The sequence below is a fragment of the Sinohyriopsis cumingii genome, chromosome 1 (assembly GCF_028554795.1).
Source record: "Sinohyriopsis cumingii isolate HCF-2022 chromosome 1, ASM2855479v2, whole genome shotgun sequence".
NCBI classification, from domain to species: domain Eukaryota; kingdom Metazoa; phylum Mollusca; class Bivalvia; order Unionida; family Unionidae; genus Sinohyriopsis; species Sinohyriopsis cumingii.
The window spans coordinates 188,734,033-188,758,100 of NC_142961.1; the positions used below are offsets into that span (position 1 = coordinate 188,734,033).

Below are 24,068 nucleotides of genomic sequence, written 5' to 3' on the forward strand. Positions count from 1 at the left end.
CTTTTTTTTAATAAACATGAATTTTAATAAGAAGAGAACATAAAAAATGTATTTTAAAAAAGACAGTTGTATGGCCGTACATTGACGAAAATGGAAAAAGAACCACATAAATTAGGGGTAACCCATACAAGTTGACAGTTATGCATGTCTAATGGCTTTTGTACAAGAGTACAATAGACTGGCTTGTACTGTCCTGACACTATCATTATATTCTATTAACAGCAGCTGAATGGCATAGTTCAGAAAAAAAAACAGACTGGTTTCTAATTTTGAATCTTTGTTCTCAGATTCATTAATCAGATTCATATTTGGTACAGAACCAGTCTCAAGTTAATTGACACTAAAAGTAAAGTCAGATGAATTATAGATGCATGTTTTAGAGCAATAATGTTTTTTAAAAAATTTCACAGATGGATTAGAAAAAGAAAAAAAAACAATCCTCCAAAGATGAATACATGAATAACATAATAAAGCATTCCATTCTAGAGCAGTGTGAAAAGGATTTGAATATTGGGCACTAAAAGTCAGTTCAAATGGATTCTAGTCAATATGTGTTTCAGAGCAAAAATGTTTTACAAATAATATCACGGATCAGATAAAGACAAAAAATGATTTCTCCAGAGATTCTTAGAGGAATACATGAATGATATAGTACAGCATTCCATTCTAGGGCAGCATCACGCCCATTGAGTCTGTGTGGAAAGGATTTTAATATTGGTTATGGTGGTAAATGTGACGTGGAAAACACTTGAAAACAAAGAAACATAGCAGATTAGATCATCTCACTAACTCAAATACTAAGGTAACTTCTTTCTTACAGCAGAACTTGAGTGCAGATACAAATGTTATAAATGCAGAGGTGTTATTTACAGAGCTCTTAATAGAACATGGACTATCCCTAGTGGCAACAGACAACATTGGTCCTTTGTTCAAACAGATATTTATTGATTCCAAAATAGCAGAAAAGTATGCATGTGCAAGAACAAAATTATCTAATATTGTTCAGTATTTAGCTGAAGATACTTCACTTTAAATAGCAGAAGACATGAAAATTGAGCTGTTAAGTATTGCCTTTGACAGGAGTAGTGATTATGACACCAAAAGGTTGTACCTCATTTGTGTCAGATACTTTGACAACAAAAAGATCAAAGTCATGAGTGTTCTTCTTTCATTACTAGAATTAACTGTAGATTCCACAGAAAAAAATATTTTTGACTTGTTTAACTTAAGTTGGCAGAACTGTATGGGGTTTTCAGCTGATATTGCATCAGTGATGACTGGAATACATAAAGCAGTTGCATTGTATATTTTGAAAATGTCCCTATCAATGTAAATAACAGGTTGCCTCTGTCATTTGATGCACCTTGCTGTGGGAAAGGCTGCTGATAAATTATTAGTAGATATTGGTCATTTGCTAATTGACAGCTGCTATTATTTGGTGAAAAGTAATAAAAGGAAACAAGCTCAAAAGTTGTTGCAAGATGAGTTTGACTTTGAAGACTATAAAGGTATAAAGCATGTGTGTACTTGATGGTTTACTTAAACTGTGGACAGCTACAAGCTTTGTTTCAAACTGAAAGTGAATCTGTGGAGAGAAATGGGGAAAAAAGAATGAAGAAGAGTAGCACTAAAGCAGTCTGCTGTTAGAAGTCCAAAGAGATGAAAGTATAGGTAGAAATTCTAATAATAAAGAGGATGGGTTATCAGAAAGGAAGAAATTTAAATCCATGGAGTTTTTATTTGAGAAGCCTATATCCATCCAGGCTCAGTCTAACATTGTGAAAGATAAATGCTGTGACAGAAAACTCCATCCCATTCTAGTAAACTAAATCAACCAATTGGATCTGGTTCTTCAGAGAATAAGTTTTTTACAAATGTAGTTAGTAAGATGCATACAGGATCTTCACATTCTTCTAAGGCCAGAACTAGTAACGTGGATACTAAGATGTCACAGAAAAAAAACAGAATCTGTTTACTGTTTGGAAAAATCAAAGTGTGAGATGGTTCAGTTACAAAGCTTTTATTGCGTGTTTATAAAGAGTGCCATTCCATTGTTTGATGCAGCAAATATTGTCTTACAGAAAGAACCATGCATTCATATTATGCACAAGATTCTGTCAAACCAGTTGTCAAATTTGCTAATAATATTTATTAGGCCAGACATCATTACATAAGCCAAGCTTTTAACTGATATAGACTTTAATGACAGAACAAACCAGAAAGGTAATGAAGATCTAGTTATTGGTGCAGAAGCAAGAGAGTTCATAGAACATAATTCTACTCTTGCTGTGAAGGTGAAAGGTTAGAGATTATTGTGCTACAGCCTGTGATTACATGCTCCATAAATGTACATATAGAGATGAAGTACTTTTAAATGTTTCAGTTGCTGATATAAAAGAGAGACAGTCAAAAAGCTTTAAAAGTGTAAGATTCTAAAAGTGTTAGAGTCTTTGTCAAGAGATATCCCTTCTGTTGCCACCCTTGTCTGTCCATTTCTATTTCCACTCTTGTCTACCTTGGATCATATGAAAGGAGAATTCTTGAAGTATCAAGTTGGCATTCTACCTGACAGTGTACATCATGCAGACAGAGTTGATGTGCCATGGCACCTTATTTCCTAGCTTAAAGACCCAACCACTGGAAGACATAAATTTCCTCATCTTGGTCAGGTTATGAAAGGAATTTTGGGTCTTTACCATTCTAATGCTGACAGTGAGAGATTGTTGAGTATTGTTAATAAAGCTGTACCGATGTCACAATTTTGCCGATTATGCCGATACCACGTATGGCCGATTATTAAAATTGCCGATACCGATTATGAGACCAATTATTTCATTATTATTTGTTTTATAACAATGACTGGTTCAGAAACATAACCTATTAGTGTAATGCAGCAGGTATTTTGCTGTGTGATTTATAACAAGGTTGTTTATACGGCAAGAGACTTTGAACTTCTATACAAAAATAAACAGAAACCGGATATCCATATGTATGGTATGAGGACCATTGTTTGAAAAACATAGTTTTCTGTATTTAATATGAGGTACCCTGACAGATAACTGATGATGAAGAGTGTTTTTGATGTTTAAGAAACTGGTACATAACCGAAAGCTGACTATGGAATACAGAGCTGCCTACCTTTGCATTAAGATTGTAGTTGGGACCTTGGAGTGTCAAAGTACTTTTTCTATTACGGCACAAAAACTGTTTGATGCTGAATAGGTATCATATTATTGATGATAATAATTTTACTCACAGGATCATATCACTAATTGTTTTTGTTTGCAGGTTGAGTTTTTTGGACCTCTCTTTGATGGTGCAATAGTGGACCAGAAGGTTCTTCCAGGTCTTGTCCGAGCAACTGCAATTAATGCCAGCAGAATGATTCGCTCTCTCAACAAATACTACCACTCTTAGTATCCTTCTCAAGAATTTACTTTGATGATGAAAATAATAGTATATAAAAGTACAGTTACCAACAAATGCAGTGAATTGGTACATCATGATTTACATGTTTTGACCAACCATAGTTTTTGTATTTTTTTTAAAAATCATTAGACAAAACTTAATTCATAAAGTATACACACAGAACTCTTCATTGTTTATTTTAATGTGAACTTGTAATTATGTATAGTTATCTCACAGTTTATCAATCATTTTGCACAGTGCATTAAGCAAGTCAAACAAGGAATTCTATTGAGTATTTCACTTGGTACTTTTATTCCCAGTGCCAAAGAGTGATTCTTAAACTAAATATTCAAAGAAAATTTCCGGCAATTGTTTCTTCTTCACTCCAATTTAGCTATGAGGAACGGGCCAGATGTTTAGATGCAGTTATACAACAACATGTAGAGAGTACTATGTTTGAAGAATTTTCAGCACAGGTCTTTGCTCCAGTTCTGCCTCCAAATTCTGCAAGTAAGTGTCATTATGAATAGCCTTAATCTTCAGTCTGCCTGGTATTTCTTTTGCTTATGTACCATTATATATAAAATAGTGTATAGGTTAAACTCCATTGACAATCCAGAATGTGCATCCCATAAATGTCAGTATGTTTTCATCTGATAAACAGGTGTTTGATAAGTATTGATTAAGAATATGTTTGAAATTTGAAGATTCTTGTATCACAAATTAATTATTGTTGGTAAAGCATGTGCTCAACTTATTTACAGAGATGTCAACATTTCCAGTTTTATCAGAATCATTCCTACTTAAAACCTCAGATTTTCCAGTTACAGTTTCTTCTATAAGTCTAATATTCTAGTCCAGTAAAATTTGATATAGGAGAACCATGACTTAAGTAATGGTATATCTAAATCACTCAAACACATGTAATGTCCAATTATAGGGTTTTTTTTAAAGCATACCTAAACACTTGTACATGTCAAACAAAAGTCAGAATCACATCAGCTTGGTGGTCTGATTCATCTAGGAAACAAACTTTTTCCATCCCATAGCAGCCATCTTGAAAATCTTGTTATCGCTGCTTCTCCTGAATGGATAGTCATATCAGCATGGGATTTTCACTGAAAGGCTAATGAAAATGGTTCTGATCTGACATCCAATATTGCCACCAAGTGCCTGGTCAATGAGACCCATTGGTCAGCTATCTCTGGAGTCAACTACACCTTACTAGTACCTACCTAGACCACTAAAGTGCATATACCAGAAATGGAAGAAATTGGGCCTAGTTGCTCCTGCCAGTTTAAAATGTGGGATTATTTAGTATTTTTTTTAAAACGTACACAAATACCCTTACCTCTATCTTCATCATTGAAGAAATTCAAACATACAGTAGTCCTCCTCTTATATGGCCACCCCTTCTGAACCTGGAAAGTGGCTATATTAAAACAGGTGGCCTTTCCAGAGGAGGACTAAATTTTTTGTGAGAAGTATATGTATTGTATTTGGTATGAAAGCTACATACTTCACAGCATTTAGTATCTTCGTTTAAAAGTAACATTAATTGTTAAAAGGTTCTTCTTTCTTAAGAATAGACTTATTTCAAATGAATATACATTAATAGTTCTTATTCTTGACATGAGCGTTATGTGTGAGTGGGTATTGTTGTCATGCACATCGCAAAACCATTCAAAAACATCATCTAAATCTTGGTACATACATAATTCTCTTTCAATTTGTTCCATTTTCCCACTGCTGCTGAAAAATCTTATCGATTACAACATTGTTTATTCAAATCTCTTCTGCATTAAATTGTTTTAATCAAATCTCCTTCTACATAATTTTGTTCGGCAAGTCCCACTCTCACCCCCCCACCCCCCATGTTGTCGAGTAGAATAACCAACTTTCTTCTAAAGTAATATGTCTCTGTTTACGTGATGACATGTTAATGTTTGGTAATGATTTATTCGGATGTTGCTAACTGTATGTGATTTAATTATGTGGATGAAACTTTTGTAGAGTGGACAAAACGCCTTCTTCATAAAGGAAGTGATACATGTATTGTCACGTGATTTTTCGGTCTTTGTCTGGTACCCTGTTTTGTTCAAGGTTAATTTCTCTGTGTGTGTTAATCCACAAACTCTATATTTAGCCTATGCTGACCGTGTTATCATCTTAACAATTACGACCAGTTTTAATGATCAAAGAGAAGAACTCGACAGAGGTGTGAAGCTCAAAACTCTATCACAACATTGTTGTTCTCATTTCCTGTAAACGTTGGCTTTTATAGATAATGACATAATATTAATGTACTTTAGCCAACACTTCTTTCAGTAATGGAAACCTGATATTGGGAGGCAGGTATTGATGGTAGAGATAACCTGGTACTTACCTTACGATAAGAATTGGTTTTGGACACATTTGAAATAAAAAGTGGCCACTTTGTGAGGGGAACATTTTACATTTTTGTACTAATATGCTGGTTACATTAGAGGGGTGGCCATTCTTGAATGTACTTTTGAACACAGACTCATTGGTGCCAAGGAATTCTGGCAGTTAGGAGCAGGTGGCCTCTTGTTTGGGGGAGGGGGCATTCATAAGGGTGACCACTGTATATCATTATCAAAGGCATTTGCATTATGGATTTATAAATTTCTGCCATCAATATTCACTTTCCCAGCAAACTGCTCCAGTGGCCTAAGTGGTCTGAGTATCTGCCTTGGATGCATGAGGTTGTGGGTTTGAACCCCAGCAGAGTCATACCAGAAACTTACAAGAAATGTTGTAAAGTGCTTAGAGCTCTTAAAGATTAGGTACTATGCAAAGTCCTTATTATTATTATTATTATTATTATTATTATTATTATCACTATTATTATTATTAACAGCTTCCTCGCTTGGTGCTCCATATTAAGAGGTTAGTGTTAGGACTGGTCAGCCTGGTGTCAGGATAATGTGGCTGAACACGACATGATGCTACATGTCTACAGCATGATTCCCCAGTGGAAGACATCTCTTTAAACTGTCACAGTGCAGTTGTAGCAATATAATTGATAAAAAGTTTAAAGCTACCTTAAAAATCCACATCACACACACACTTTTCCAGTATTGTATTTAGTAGGCAAAATTACCAGGCCCCATATTCATGACACTACTTGAGTGCACACTTATTTTTTTTTTAAATTTAATAATATAGAAATGAATTGACATGATGCCTTGAAGTTTTGTTAATCTTAGTTGAAAATGGTGCTAATTTAACCTCCATTGTGACTAACATATCAGCCATTTTGAAAATCTTGTTAATTCCAACTTTTTGTAGATGGATAGTTATATTGACACTGAGTTTTCGACTTCGTATGATGTCTAATTCATCATAAATGAATACAGTATGGTCAGTATGGCAACCATAATGTCTACTTCTACGAAACAGAAAGTCGTATCAACATGGGGTTTTGCCAGAGGACTCTTATGGTGTCTGATTGGTCTTAAATAAAAATTATGCCGAAATGACATCCAGAGTGGCCAGCATACATCCAAAATGGCCACTTTTAAATTTCTAGCACTACTCATTCTAAATTGATAATCACCTGAAGAGTTCTTATTATATCTGGTTTGTGCTAAATTAAAATAGCACCAATCTTCCATCGATTAAGGCCGCTACAGTGGCCAGCTTGTAAATCTTTACAGTACTATCAGAGATAATTTTAACACTTATTACCATATTTTCGACCCAGAATGAGGTTTTTTATTAAAAAAAGACACTTCTGCCATATAACACACATATGATATAATACATGTTAAAATCATGATAATTACATTGTTTCATAGTGCAACAGTAGTCAGTCTTTTTGATAGCACCATGATCATATGTTACATGATGTTTGAGTTCAAATAAATCTTTATTTGACTCTCTCCCTCTTTTCTGTTAGTATGCAGCACCTAATTATGCCCAACAACTTTCTAATTTATCATAAAATAAAATAAAAATGCATTAAAGTGGCAGCATTAAAAGTATATCTTTCCAGTTGTTTAGTTGACCCTTAAAAGACCATTTTAAGGTTTACCTTGTTGATAGAATTCCATCTGTTGCATCAGATCTCTCAAATTCCTCTTCATTGTCATTGAAAAGTTATTGTATGTCCTCATCAGCCATTCTTCTCCACTCCCTAGCAGAATACTCTCCCATTTACCTGGCATGATGTAATCAATAATTTGTTAAAAGTGCATTAAAACAGTAATTTGTTTTGAAAACAACCAACAATGAACCCCTTCCCAGCGACTCTGTTATGATGTGCTTCCGATGATGAATAGCTTGTCATTCGCAGTGTACGAGTTTTTAAGATGGCCCATATTGTCTTTGTCTATTCGCAGTGTACGAGTTTTTAAGATGGCACATATTGTCCTTGTCTATCTTATTTCTGTTTCAAGATCAAACACAGGATAATCATGACGTTTGGCATATCAGAGGTTAGGCCAGTGATCGTTACCTTTGAAAACACCACAAGTAGTCAGTTAAATATTTATCACTGAATTGTAACAAACAGTAATTGAAGATGAGAAATAAAACAAAGAACTTAATCTATTTTTGAAGAAAAGTAAATAAATTGCAAATTTACCTTGACAGTGTAATTATGTTTAGCACATCAAAGCTTTAGCTACTACCGATTACCTTGAAAAGACCACTGAGTCGGCTGTTTGATTCTGTAGTCATAAACTAAATCACAGAAAGAATTAAAACTAAGTTTTTTAAATAATTTGATTATCAGTGTTATAAAATGAAAATGTAAGATGAACTTATAACATTATGAATTGAATCCAAAATAATCCTAACAAAGCTCTGTTCAAGTCCAAAAGATTCTAATGTTCCGAATGAGATTCATATCCTTGACTGTACAGGTCTGCCAACAGTCATGCTGTATCAAAATAGCCTGGTCCAGAACTGCTTTTAATAATTCACAGTAGTCTCCGAATAAAAAATCCAGTGAGCACTTTGTAGTTCCACTGAATAATCTACGCAAGTGTTTACTCTCAGATGATATCTATACAACATTAAATACGTCTAAAGACTGATGTTACAACTAGAACGTAAGAATAAGACTAACCATAATTGTCCAGTTGCATGTACTTACATACAAGCATAAGAGGTGGAAATGCTTTTCGCTACTACTCCTCTGTGACAATTTGCAGATATCCCACATCGTAAAGGAACCCAATAGATCTAACACATCCTGTAGGAATATTTGGCAATTTCATTCAGTAACGTATTCTTTTGTTTTACATTATGTGCCAGCATTTCCATAGTATACTCGTCACAGAAAAGGTGTCCCCTAAATGTTCTTTTGATGAGAACATTAATACTGCTTCAGTTCTAAATATTATATTTCAGTTCAGCCATGAATTTAAGAAAATCATAAATGATGAACAGCAGGTATTGAATATTGAATATTTTTAGATACATTATCATTTTTGTTGTGTGATACTTTGCATTTTCTCAAAGTAAACATAATAGAGTAGAATAACAAGTTAGCAGTCTGACATATGTACTTGTATTTCTAATCAAATCTCATAATAAACAGCTACATGGTGATTTTAAATGAAATGAGTTTAATAACATTAGCAATCAAAGAACAAAACTACTGAGGTTGGTAAGCATTTTTTAATTCTTTAATAAGGCTGGTAAAGAATTTAGTTCAGTTGGACATATTAATATTTCATGACGAATATGATATGAAGGCAGGCTTGGTACCCTTAATCTGATCAGTTTGGAAACAGCTTTTGTAGTGCTCTTATGTAAAAAATCTACCATTTTCTGAAAATAAGAAGAAGAAAAAAAATTTGAAGTGCAATTGCTACACATACCAAAATATAATACTTAACAAGAAGAAAAGTCTTGTCTTGGATGCCTAGAAATTAGAATGTCAGTCCCTTTGAGGGACTTCTGTTTCAGCAAAAAGTAATCTAACTGATAAATTTGCCAGGTTTTGAAAAGTTTAGCATAATTAGTTGGTAATGTTAAGTGTAAAAAAAATGTGTCATTAAATTTCTGCAAATATATTCAATTCATTTTATACAAGTGAAAATGATCTCATTGAAAATTGTGGTATTGTCTTTGCCCATGTACTTCCAATGGATTCTACATTAATAATTATTGTGTTTGCCCATATACTTCCAATGGATTCTACGTTAATAATTATTGTCTTTGCTCATGTACTTCCAATGGATTCTACGTTAATAATTATTGTCTTTGCCCATGTACTTCCAATGGATTCTATGTTAATAGTTATTGTCTTTGCCTATGTACCTCCAATGGATTCTACGTTAATAATTAATGTCTTTGCCCATGTACTTCCAATGGATGCTACGTTAATAATTATTGTCTTTGCCCATGTACTTCCAATGGATTCTACGTTAATAATTATAATGGTTACATAATTTCAAATTCTAAAAATGCTCCAGAGATGTAATTATTCTCACCTATACATGTGAGAAGTCACAAGAAGTTGAGATACTTGGTATTGTGCCTGAAACTATAGTTCATTCCATACATCATGGTGTGGGGCCCCGAGTGGCCGAGTGGTCTAAAGCGCTCTTCGTTACGGATCACTGCCATCTCACCTCTGTCTGCGGCGGTTCGAGTCTAAGATTCAGCCAATGTGGGCATGTGAGAAAGCTTGCCAGTAGCTTCTCGTGGGTCAGTGGTTCTTTCCGGGTTTTTCCGGGTTCTTCCTCCACCATTAATACTGGCCGCCATGTATAGCCTATCGTGCTGAAAAATGGCGTTAAACCCCACAACAACAACAACAACATCATGGTGTATTTTATCCTGTCTGTAGGCTAAACTCTGTAAATGTTCAGGTCAGCATCATTAAAGATGGCTAGAAGTACCTAAATAGTTTAAAATAGTGAAATGGATTAGATAATGTTAGCTACATCTATTGACGCTGGCCTGAAAATTTACTGAGTTACAGATAGGATCAAATTTGCAATGCTGTATGGAATGAACTATGACAGAAAATACTGTTCCAGGCACAGAGACAACAGACATCATTGACTAAAAAAAAATGAAAAAATCAAGAGAGAGCTACCGCAATGACCACAACAACTAGAAACGTGTTATCCTACCTGCGTTCTTCATACTTTGGCAAACACCCCACCCCCCCGAGACAACACCAGTTGTATCAAACATTGTATAGAAATGAACATTCCTGCAGTTACCAATCAGTGGTTCATTCATGAGCCCACATGCTATTCCACAAGATTTCAATGTAGCATATCATTTATTGCACTAGTAATAGCAATACTTGTTATATTTCCACAAAAGAAAATGTTGATTCCCAATAATATCATGATTCTGAAATCAGATCTGATCTACTGTAGTCTGTATCCAGTATTGTAATGCATCATACCATTTTCTGGCATAGAATATTTTCCAAATTAGAACTGGTGAAAGTTAAAAGTTATCCTTATAAAGATGTTAATTACTTATTGTTATTTTCATATGACAACCATTCATTAAATGTGAAAAGATAGTAAAAGTTGTATGTTCCTTTTTCTCATGCATAGAACTTGTTTACTTAGGATAGACAGGTTGCCCCATTGCTGTCATTAATATACTCTTATAAATGCACAGGACTTTATTTGAACAACAATAGCACGTGGCTCAAGACGCTTGTTGCACAATACTTCCAACACCTAGCAATTACAACCTTTTTTCTTGATTCTTTTCCCCTTTTCTAAGAGCAACATATGTAGCTAGATTCTACTTAGATATTTATTCAGATTTTCAAAAATAAAAAGGTACAAGACCACATGATTTTTAAAGAGTAAGAAGCAATAATAATACCTGATTAATAATACTTTGTTTTAAATATGTTAACTAAATTGCAAAAGTGCATGGTTATTTTAATTTAATTGGAAAACATTGGGTGAGAAAAATAATCTGTTGCTGTTTGTACCAAGACAATGAAATCCCAGTCACTTGGTTACATTTTTACCCACCCACCCCTTCAAGAGCCTTGGGGGGAGACAAATAATGTAACCCATTTACTGGGATTTCCTAGTCTCTGCGCAAACCTCAAATAGATTCTTTTATTATCTCTCTCAAAGATAAAGTTGACAGTTAATCTGATAACACACACCCCCACCAATTAAGCCAGTTTTTCTGTGTTGATGTAAATATGATAGTTCAATGGTGTATTCTTGATACTTGTTTGGAGTGTATTGTAATTGATTTCATGATCATTGGCCACAGGTGATCATGTTGTTAATTGCCATATACACTATATCACACTTGAACATACAGGAGTGCTTCCATTTTCAGTCATGTGGCTGTGTACTTAGAAAAAATGGTTGTTTCTCACTACTTCAGTCTTTCCAGTGGTGTATAGTAAAAACTAATGACTCCATTGAATCCAAATTTGCATAAATTAAAAGCATATTATTTTATAGTTTCATTTTATGAATCAAGGTTTTAAAAAAGTAAATATTTTTAACCGGATTATATATCATTCTTACCATAGATATACTTTTTTTGACAGGTGTGGGTGCTAGCTGCAGTGGGCACTGTTTTGCCCCCATGGGTATTAATTTTGTGTGGCACATATAAAATATACATGTTCCTATGCTTATAAGAAAAGCTCCCTACCCAATACCCACTACCCCAAAGAGAGATTTATGATACAAAAAAAGTAGTAATTATGTGTGAATGAAAGACGAAAAAAATCTATCTTCATATTTTATTTGTTCTACCCATTGTCATGATAGCTGTACAGTGTCACAGATCTTTCCATTTCAAAGCAATACTCACTTCAGATGAAAGCTTTATTTGAAATGAACATTATTTCCCAGTGTTTGTCAAACTGATTTGTCATTTTTTAAAATTAAATACACTTAACTTTAAATGGTGAGTATTAACATTTTTTAGATCATAAATCCATGCTCCATTGGAAGGTCATTATATACATCCCGAGAAACATGTGTATCATAAGTATATGTTAAAGTAAATGGACATATTTGGACACGGTCAGACTGGAGATGTAATCCAGGACAAATGAAATTGAATGTTCCATGCTGTGTGGTCACAATGCAAGCTGCACATGTTGAAAAATAAATTTATACTACGCTGGTGTTTGTTATGATATACCTGATATCTCTTTTCTTGACCCAGTTTACTACCTGGCCACCAATGTACAAGTTCATAGCAATCATTATTTTTTGTCTGGAAGTTTTTATCACAATTTAGGTGCAGAATATTCATCAAGATTGAGTGGACTTTGGCTTTATTGTATTAGTAATACATTTTTGAGCATTGAATATTTAATCTGAATAAATGCAGCTACATAACCATGACATTTGAGCTGGGTACAGCCTTTCTGGGAAATGTACTAACTAACTGGTAGGTTTATTCAGAGGTGGCTTTCTTGAGAACATTCTATAGTGTTTGCATAACTAGGCAGATAATGTGACATTGGGAATTAGGAACCCTCACAGCTTACATTTGCAAATAATGTATTTATCATGAAACTGGTGGAACTTAAATATGTTGAACAAGTCTTGGTATACAGTATACAAAAAAAATACGTCTTTTACTTTGACTGTGCAGTTGCTTTTTGTCTTGCCTGTAATGAATGTCACAAAAGAGGAGGTATTGCAGCTACAAGGCTTGCCTGTCCATCAGTTGGAAGTCAACCTTGGGTTAACAGATTTTAATTGTAATATCTCCTGTTTGTATTAGTGGATCAACAGCAGACTTTGCCCACAGCTGCATCAAGGATGAAGAAAATTCCTCGAGGTGGAAGTCAGCAAAGGTCAAAGGTTATGGTCACAGGTGGTAATTGTAGCTAGAGCAACTACAATGGCTCACCATCACAAATCTCCATCCTTTTTTACTTATTAATCCACTACCATCACCACCCCATTAGATACCCCACCTCCTTTACTCACCCAACCCAACCCAGCCATCCCCAAGACATTTATCTAGTGGTCATAGTACAAAATCTTTTTAATATCAAGAGCAACATAAGTACAATGTTTTTTTTGAATTTCCACGAAACCTTTATTAGGAGATGAGGTAATGGGCAGATGGATGAATGGATGGATGGACAGACAGACAGATGGAAGGTATCACAGCATTCCCTGTTAAAGTATGGGGCTAAAAGCTTTAGGTTGGGAGAACTGATTAAAGTTGCTGGACTTTGTCTTCTGTTTTCATAGATACATTTTCATCAAAAATTCCACAGAAATTTACTGTGGGACATGAATGTCTTTAAGGTTATGCAAGTCCGAAGGCTAAGGTTTCAACGGGGGTGAAAATCCAATGATAAGGGGCATTTGGTAATGTATTACCAAGGCTATGGTGACATTTTTCTGTGTCAGTGAAATTAAAAAGTTTAAGTAAAAAATGTTATGTCATTTGATAAACTTCATTATGGTCTGCTTCAGATCCAGTATGAACCATAACTCGCCTATCACCAAAAGTACCTCAAGTATTTGCCAACACAATTACAGTCTATTTTAAAAATATTAATTCTCTTTTATACCTTGAACATTTTCAACCATTGGTTGCTCCATGATTGCATACTTTTGTACTTTGGGAAAATATAGACATAAGTGGTGCATGCAATGCTGAATCCATGCTATATTTAGGTACAGTATAGTGTACATGATGAACTGTAACTGTATGACACAGAGTAAGTAAAACAAAGATCATTTCATACTAAATACACCGTGCAAGATACATGTACCTACAACTATAATGGCTGCAGTTGAAGGGAGATGACAAAATTCTTCGAATTGTAGAAATGTCCTGTTAAGTAGAGTACATATTTTTCATATTTCTTAATTCCATGTCAAACTTTCCTCATTAATGCAGTCTGAACAAAAGTGTCTTTATAAGTTTTTAAAAATTCATATTTCAGTTATATTCAAACTGCTGATGCTTAACTACAGTTTTTAATCAACTAATAAAGACCATTATTGTGGAATGTTTGGTATATAGTAGAAACATATTTTTAAAAAAATGAAATACAGGCTATTATTTTTATAAGTCTTTTACTTCACATGCATAAATTATCATTCTCACACATATACTTGCTTGATCAGTGCTTTTTAAAGAGAAAAAAAATCAGTCATATAAAACCAGCTAGTCATCCTCCACAAGTCATTTTTTTGCTTTGCGCAAAATAAGAGGTTGTAAGTTTATAGACTGATATTGCAACAAACTTGTATTTTATAGTGTTTTCGAAAATGAAATTAGCACATGCTAAAATAATATATATATGGATGTATTAAGTAACCTACCTTAAATGAGGTCAAATTGCCCAAACTTTACAAATCTAACATGGATTTATGGCTTCAGACATGGGCATTTTCCTGTAACTCACCCTATCTGACTAATGATGTCAGACTCTTAATGATACCGCTATTAATGATATTGGAACCGTGGAAGTATCATCAATGATGAAGGAAAAGAAAACTCCCCAAAACTGGGAAAGAGACAAATCCAGTGCCAAATAAAGGCAAAACACTCATCTGAAAGAAAATCCATTATTGTAAAACTGGCAAAAACATGCTTAAAGGGAGATAATTTTTCCAAGGAATGCATTATGGATAGCCTGTTCACTGACAACATGGGGTTTGCAACTCAAAAAAGGTCTTTAGGGCAGAATTTAGTCAAACTGATTATGCATGAGAGTTGCCTAAAGCTGTTGGTAGAGGGATACAATTTCAAAGTCTCTTGCACAGCTGATTAACACTGCAGCAACATCACAGTGTGTAGCTGATAAAATTGTGGACAAATACAAATTCCACAAAACTGCAACAAAATGTGACCCCCTAAAGTTACCCCAGAGGCTGGGGGAGAATTGGAACAGAATTGCAGTCCATTGACAAGAATTTTCAAGAGAGACAACTTTTGGTTGAAGCTGACATGATGCCCATAGCTGAATTTGCTTCTGGAAAAAAAAAGCACAAATGTCTATTACTTCTAAGATTAATGGCTGCATTTTGGATGCAATTACCCTAATAGACCACATTGAGTATAGCATTTCACTCCACAGGCAATATATATATATATATATATATATATATATATATATATATATATATATATATATATATATATATATATATATATATATATATTAAGGACCCACTTGAAGAAGCAGTCTGTACAATCTGAACACCCCTGTCTGCTTTCTTTGTGGCAATGTGGCACAAGAAATGATGACACGTGAGGCTGGACTTTATCTCAAGTGAGATGATCATACTTTTAGTTTCAATGGTAGAGGTAGGAACTACTACTATAGAGAAGGGAGTACCAGACAACACAGGAGGGGAGACAATCAACATAACTGACAGGTAAATAAATGTATAGGAAAAATAATTAAATGTCTCAGAGAATGGAAGCTGTTGACATCTGACATGTGGATTTTACAAACAGTTAATCATTACAAAATAGTATTTTACAAAATTCCATATAAAAACCGACTACCACATGGCATGACATCAACTATTCTGCTTAACTGGTGCAAAATGAAGTAGAGGAAATGTTAAGGAAAGAAGCTATTGTACATTCTTTTCATGAGAACTGAAATTATATTTGAAATCTGTTCATTGTACCTTGGACTGCTCTGGTGGCCTAGTGGTTGGAGCTTCTGCCTCAGATGTGGGAGGTCACAGGTTCAAACCCCAGCCGAATCATGCAGACGACTTTAAAATATAGTATTAACATCTGCCTCACTAGGCACTCAGCATTGAAAGGTTAGTGCTAGAACTGGTCAGCCTGGTGTCCGGATAATGTGACTGGGTGGGACATCATACTACGTGTTTATGGCATGATACCCCAGTTCTAGACATCACAATAAACTGCCTTACTACATCATAGTAATATGAGTGAAAAATCATTCAAGCTAAAAATGCAAACTCCACACACACACACACATTCACACATTGTACCTTGACTTGATTTGAAATTCAGGTCAGTTGTAAATTCAAAGGCACTGAATGATTTTTTTCAAGCATTTAAAATAAGAAAGTTTTCTTACGTTTTGGAACTAATGAATAAAAACTGGCTATTTGTTGCTCTTACTATAATGATGACTGCATCAACATGACCAGATGCTCCATATTTTTCTTAGAAAATACAAATTTAATCCTGGAAAAGATAGTATCTCTAGGGCTTATTATTAATCAGAGAAATCTCACCGTTATCTCATCTAAGTTAATTACATTATTATTTTTTATTCCTTATTGATGGAAAAGTAAAAGATGTACATGTTGCCAGTCAGCGTCATTTTTTGGTTGCTGATGCTTTTCAAGCAAATTAAGAAAGGCCGGTGTATTATCCCCATTTAGAAAGAGACAAGTTCTCGGTCTTACATGATACCAGGACTGTGATGTGCATATAATCCTGTCAGAAATAGTAAGGTGGTGTTAAAATGTATGTCTGAAAAAAAAATTTTTTTAAATTATCAGACCAGAACCATTTGAAATTTTCCTCCAGACAGATGAATCCACGCTAGTTTGAAGTGCTGTTTCAACAGAATTAATAGAGTAAGCATGAGGCTGAGCTTGTATGTACCCTTCTAGCGTTATGTTCCCAACCTGCCATATTATGACGTATTATCACAAACTAAAACAGGATCTAATATGACTCGTGGAGGGTGTAAAGCATGTTTTTTAAGACTGTGTCACATGGTTTTGTTTTTCTTTAAAGAGCACATCTCGAGCAAGCACCTGAGTGAAAATGCCAATTAATAAATACTCAGCTTCTGGCTTCAGTAATGCCTCCATTTATCACATGTAAAGCATGCTTGGATAGGGGTCCATTTTTATGTTTCAGAAAATTTTTTGTCACTGTGATTTAATTTCCCATTATTTTAATATTTCAATATATGTTGCAATTTTTTGTACAAGAAAAAGAATTGGTAAAAAAATGAAGGACCCAACATTGAAAGGGTCTCCAAAATATCTACAAAATTTCATCAATACTAAATTCATATGCTTTGGACATAATCACACAAAGGCAGCATGCACTAGTACATTGTGTTTGAATTTGTTTACACATTCAAAAGTGGATAAGTAAGACATGGACATTGGCATTTCATTGTCACATTTTTATTCTTACATCCCATAATACATATAAAATATGCCCAAGTAAAAGAGAGATTTCAGCCCTTCTGCATTCCATTTTTCTCGATATACCATACTAACCCCGGTTTTATTGGCTGTAGATAATTATGCAGATACAACAGTGACAACTTGCATGGTTGAATGAATGAGTTGGTATTTCAGCAACAATCTAAAAAAAATCACTTAAGTGATTCTTTAAATGTCATTCACTTTTTAGTAGGCTTGTGTCTTAAGAATTCAGTCACCTGGAAGTCATACTAAAGACTTATAAAAGTGGTACTAGCAGCTGCCTCACTTGGTGCTCAGCATTAAGAGGTGAGTGTTAGGACTGGTTGGCCTGGCGTGAGGATAATGTGACTGGGTGGGACATCATGCTACATGTCTGCAGCATGATGCCCCAGTGCTGGACATCACTATAAACTGCCACACTGCATCGTAACGATATGACTGAAAAATTGTTAAAGCTACATTAAAATTCCAAATCACACATACACACAATATGTATAATATACAAGTAAGACAGGTCTCAATTGTTGTCGGAATTTAAATGAAATTCTGGTTTCATGGCTTCTGGTTCAGCCCAAGTCAACAGTGGTCAGTATCAATTGATGCCATCACAGTGATTATTTGGAAGAAAAGAAAACACTAATTCTAAATAAATATGTAGATTAGCAAACTGGTAATTTCAAGAGTTACACCTGGAATAAGGTGAGATATATTCTGGGCTCTTTAGAGAAGATAATTTAACCTGTTTAATGCTAGAACCCTGGAATTGCAGAAGCTGATTGTTGCCAGGAATAATCACACAAACTTTTCAGACTTGTACTGTAACATCACCATTCATATGAAACATATAGGTAACCTTGTTCATTAAGTCCTTAGTGTTTCTGCCATTGTTTCATGATAAAGAGGTATTGACTTCTGTAACACAAAGCTCTTGTGAACAGAATTATCACATCATTGTGAAAAAAGTTCTAACCAACTTCTAATAATGGGGAATATTTTATTATGACTTATAGAGATTTGCAAATCTCAGGACTTGAAGTGTTATTAATATTTGTCCACACTGTAACAGGTATGATAGAAAAGATCTGTACTTGTTGATTGTGACATATAAAATGCCTCAATTATTATAGTAATTTCAGTTTAATGTACATTAGATTTAATTATATTTAAAATAGCTAGTACATTTTTTACACTATTTGAGAGAAAATCTGAATGCAAAGATACATAAAAATAGTAACAGAAAATCTAAGTGAATCATAGAATAGATTTTTGTATAATATTGGTATGAATGTATCAGTACTCATATACTCTGATCTGTAGATTTTAGGCTTCTTTTTCAAAATCAAAAATGTTCAATCACTGAACCAACTTCTCTGTACAGATATTAATTATGGCTTCTATAGATCAGCTCTATCTTTAAAAAAATATGAATTACAGAACCTGTTATAGCAGTAGGTATATTTGCATGATTGTATATATTTTCTGCTGACTTATTTTTTACATGCATGAGAGTCTGCATTACACCCCATCATGTACAATTGGCCACAAATAGCATGGATTTATCATTGGGACATCTGTATTTTTCCAAATCACAAAATTGGCTTGGATGGAGTAAGGTATGATTTGAGAGATTAAAGGTGGGGTACTATGGCATTTGTACTGAAATCCGACTTGTCCTTACAGTAGACTTTGAGGTCATTGTGCCCAGCTACCACCATATTATTTTCAGACAAAGTATCCAGCATCATATAGTAACATGAATGATGGTAGCTTTTTGAAACTTGTAAACAAATTTATAACCTTTTGGAATATTAAACATATATTATGGTGACCACTATGCATTGTTGTTATGGTTCATGTGCAGGTGATTGAATATACCAGAAAGATAATATTTACAATAAGAAGAATAACAAAAGCAAAAATAAACATCAAAAACCTAAAACAATAACTTTCATTTCTTACATCCCCATGCAATTATAAAAAAATATGGGGATTAGTTTTGATATTAATATCACTACTGAAAGGACAATACTAGCACCAGAACAAAACAACAATAACAATATTAATAATACTAAGTTGTACATGGTGTAAATTTGAATATCAATGTGATGGTGGGTTTTTATGTGGTGCTTTATTGTTTCAAACATTAGAAAACAAAATACAAAAATACAGTTACAAATCACACGTGTCAGTATCTTTAATTTAAAGAATTTCTTGTTTGTAAGATGCATGTAGACATAAAACATATTGCAGACAGGAAAGATAAAGTGACAGTTCTGTTCAATGTTATTTACAACACTTTGCACACAAAACAGCTTTGAAATTCCAAATAACAAAATACACGATACAATAAATTTATTTAACGATCATAGTCTAGGGAACATACAAATACTTCAGTCTGGACAAGTTATTATGCTGATAATTTCGCACCTGGTACATAATTTTCAGTATGAACAATAATGCAGAAAAGACCACTGGTCACCATTACACTGCATCACCTTGTCTAAAAATGGGTTGGTGGCTGTTTGTAGGAACTGATGTCACTGAGTGCGACATCACAGAGTTATAAAGTACAAACTTCATTCACATCTGATCAGAAGCTGACTATAAATTCATGATGGTCTAATGCCAGTCAGTTATTTCCCTCATGTCTTTGACTGTTGCATCACCAGACAGTATTTCATTACATCAATCAGTTCTGCAGCAGTAACAATAGTATTTGGGTGGAAACTCCAAGAGTTTATTATCTTGACTGCTTCAATGCTGTATCTGAATAGTATTGTGACCGCACCCTTGCATGATGGGAATATAATTTGGCCCTCTATGTGAGTGTGTGTCCTTTATGCTGGATACTGAGACTAATTCCCTCAGTTGCCACATTTGCCACTGGCCATTATATCCAGTTCAAAGTAGTCATATACATGGGAACCAAGCAGTATTGCATTTATGCTGTAAACCATAGTCTACAGCTTGAAAATACAAAATATCCCATTAATTTTGCTCTCAGTACTGACTTTCTCCCTGCATCCATTTTGGAGAATATTACATAATGGCATACATTTATCCACTCATCCATTCATCCATCCACTATGCACCAAACAAGTTTTGCATGTAGTTTTAATTAACCCTTACTAACTTGAATTTTTTAACTTGAATGACCCCCATTTACAGATACATGTACTGCAATCAAATAGTTATTATAACAGATATGGTACTTTCTTCAGTTATATTTAGAAAAATTTAGTTGAAACAAAATCTTGGCACTCTGATTTATTGTTATTGACTAATTCATGCAGTGTACAAGTCAGCGGTACATTATGTTCTTGTCTATCCTTTTTTATAATTGTGTAGTACAGTGTTTAGTCTGTTTCCTGAAATGCATTTACTTCAGTTGTTTTTATTTGTGCTATGATATTTTAATACTAATTCACACAATGCTGACTTTAAAATGGATATATTATAGTGTAGACATTTTAAGTAAATTGCACAGAAAGCTTTTATAATTTTTATGAAGTAGTTCTTGGCAGCACAGATTTTGGTGAGCTTTGATCAAAAAGGAAATTGGAAACCTGGAGTAAATCACCAACTGTAGATGGTCAGCAATTTAACTTTGTATGGATTAAACCCAGTACCAGAGATGTGCATTGCCTTTGCTGGATTTAGGTCTCACATTTACCTATGTAAAAAATACTCATTCATTTATATTAACTTTAATGTGTTAAAACTTGAACTGATAAAAGTTGTTCTGTAAAGAGTATGAACACAGGTCACTTGGCAGCTCATGGAATAACTTTTAAAGGGGACACTGGATATTGTTCTATTAGTTACGCAACTTTCATGTTCTACAGCCACAGCCTCTCTCTCCCCACCCCACCCTGCCAGAATATAATGGAACATACCCAGTGGCCAAATTTAGCAGCATGTTTGATCTAAAGTGTATCTATAGTTATGGGATTGGGATCGCTATTGTTTCCAAGTCATGACCAAGGAACGAAGTTATCATGGGTAAGAATAGACTTGGAGGCAAATGCCAGTTGCATATATGAATATATCTTTCCATACCCATTACATGTATACAGGGGGTACTGAGTGGTCTAAAGCGATTACCATTACGGATCATATTATTGAACAATATTACTAACCAAATGCATGCATATTAGATGGGCAGGATAACATCTTTTATTCAAATAGCATTGGGATTATTAGTTATGGCGTGTTTTAGCATGATGAACAAAAAGTTTACTTGTTTGATTCCATTTCACTTAGACTTGGTTGTAAAAGATAAAATAAGTTTGGAATATTCCCATCCACACTGCTAAAATTCTATGTAATGATTTTGTCTCATTTTAATTGAAAAATATTTGGCACAGACATCAAATAGTAATGGTGTTTAATGGTATATATGTTTGGGCATCATAAATCTCTAAAATAAATCTAGTCAGCTCTAAAAAAAATAGCCACATCTGGAGATAATAGAGAGCACTTAACCTAACAAATTCAGCAGTGAGACACAGATGCATTGTTAAGTATTTCTCTAAAATGCAAGTTTTTAATGTTATTTTAAGTGCATTTATGAAGTAATGGATATGATTCAAGCTAAGAAGTTTGTTCTCTGCCATTTCCAACATTGCTGGTAAGAATTGTACAGGTGAAAGAAGTGGTTGAACTCTCTGTGTGACTGGGAGAATTTTGAAGTGCACAATTACTAAACTTTACCTTTAAAGGCTGACATTTGTAATCATATGGAAAATCTAATCCCTCATGCATTGATCTATTGCATTTAAAAAATTCTCCCACTTAAATAGCAAACCTTCTCAGCATCGACCACATCTCACTGAGTGGCCTATAAAACTAAACCTAAAATTCTAAAACATTCTTCCAGTAGAATATGTAATTTCTGCCACTGGTCAGCATCATCCAAAAAGAAAGTTGCATGAATGACAAAAGAAAAGTTATAACGTCATGTGTCTAATTAAAACCATAACCTATTCAGAGTTTCTGGTAATGTGAGAATTAGGGGTGAAACAATACATCAGTGCTGTGCATCAATACAACTCACGGCCTACGACATGCTACATTATTGTGACACATAGTAACTTGATGGTCTTAGAAGGTCTGTCAGTGGTAGGAGGTGCCCCTTTATGTGGTTTAATGGTTGTATTTCCAGTATGCAGATTACAGACAGACATATACTTAGATATATTTATATGCCCTTCTTTTCAATGAGAAGATAGCAAAATTACTTTCAAAAAGACTATCTGTTAGTTGTCAGTGAATTGTATTAAACATTTTAAGCCCTGTAGGTCGGCTCCATTTGATCAGCTGCATTACTCACTCTAGCCACCTGACAAGTATTTAAAATATCTTGTTTTATTTTTTTTTCATAGTTATTTAGTTTATCTTAACCCCAATCGGGAAATATAGTTTTGTAGTACAAGATCCCACAGGTCTAAAATGTTTGATAAAAGAAATGAAAATTGCATTCTACATTTAAATTTTCTGTAATTTAATTTGGCTTGGTGTACTGCCTTTTCTGCATTTGCTGATTTTTTTCCACCCAGCATGTACATCGGACTCATATTTAACACCATTTTTGGGCTCAAAATCACCCACTGGTATCTCTGTTAACAATTTCCCAGCTCCAGTAATTTGATATATTTCATAACTTCAGAAATTATTGTTATCATAACTACCATCAGTCTGTATTTGCCAAATGAAATCGGCATCTGAAGATGAACCAGACTGGGAATTGGCCGTTTTGGGTGTTCTAGATAGCAGGTATTTTAAAAAAGCATTTGTAAAATTTCTTTGATGTAAGTTCAAGCTACAACATAATGCTTTTACTAGGGCACAGTGTGCCAAAGAAAATTTAGTTGAAGAACCATTTATGTCATGTGACTAGCAAGGCAAATTTTATCGACACTGTAGTTTCATCTCCTCTGTGAACAGATGTTACACTAACAATTTCTGAGAAAATAAATCATATTCCAATCAATTTCATGAAAGTATGGCCTGACTTAAGAGCATTTAAGTTTACTAGGCTGGCTAGTAAGCAGCTACCCTATGCTGACACTGTACGTTGTTGGCAAATTCCAACTTTTCGATAGGCAATTGCATCTTAACCTAAACCCCCACATAAATGTCCAAATTTCACAAATGGGGTGGCAAGAGTCAGAGGAAACTCTTATCTACTTTATTTCAAACAAGCTATTGCAATAAAATATTTACCATCAAATTTGCAGGTGGGTGGGGGGCAGTATTGTTAACCATGTCCCTTGGTGTTACTTTGTAGATGGCAAGTGAGTGTTGTCAAGTCTTTTTCACTTTAACTAGGAAAAATGAATTTCTGTGCCTACAACAGCTGTCTTAGATGAATTCTCATTTTAAAGAATAACAAGGCAAATGACTAACACAATATTTGACAACTGCTGAGGATTAAAATAAATTGCATACAGTAATCATCATTTTATATAGATTTTTCACCACTTGTTTCAATATGTATATTGGTACAGCAAAAGTATTGATGCATTG

General features: G+C 34.2%; 1 protein-coding gene across 7 annotated transcripts in view; it reads left to right on the forward strand.

Annotated features, from left to right (window-relative positions):
* The window catches only part of LOC149808553 (ral GTPase-activating protein subunit alpha-1-like), a 274,534-nt gene that overhangs the window by 209,648 nt on the left and 40,818 nt on the right, over window positions 1–24,068 (forward strand). For 5 of the 7 annotated variants that reach the window (XM_089978950.1, XM_089978968.1, XM_089978996.1 and 2 more), the window contains 3 exons: window positions 3,289–3,416; window positions 3,803–3,918; window positions 11,939–11,980. In XM_089978950.1, the coding sequence (XP_089835076.1) occupies window positions 3,289–3,416; window positions 3,803–3,918; window positions 11,939–11,980 (286 nt within the window). The remainder of the gene's footprint in view (window positions 1–3,288; window positions 3,417–3,802; window positions 3,919–11,938; window positions 11,981–24,068) is intronic. The other 2 variants (XM_089978978.1, XM_089979001.1) reach the window with 1 other exon arrangement.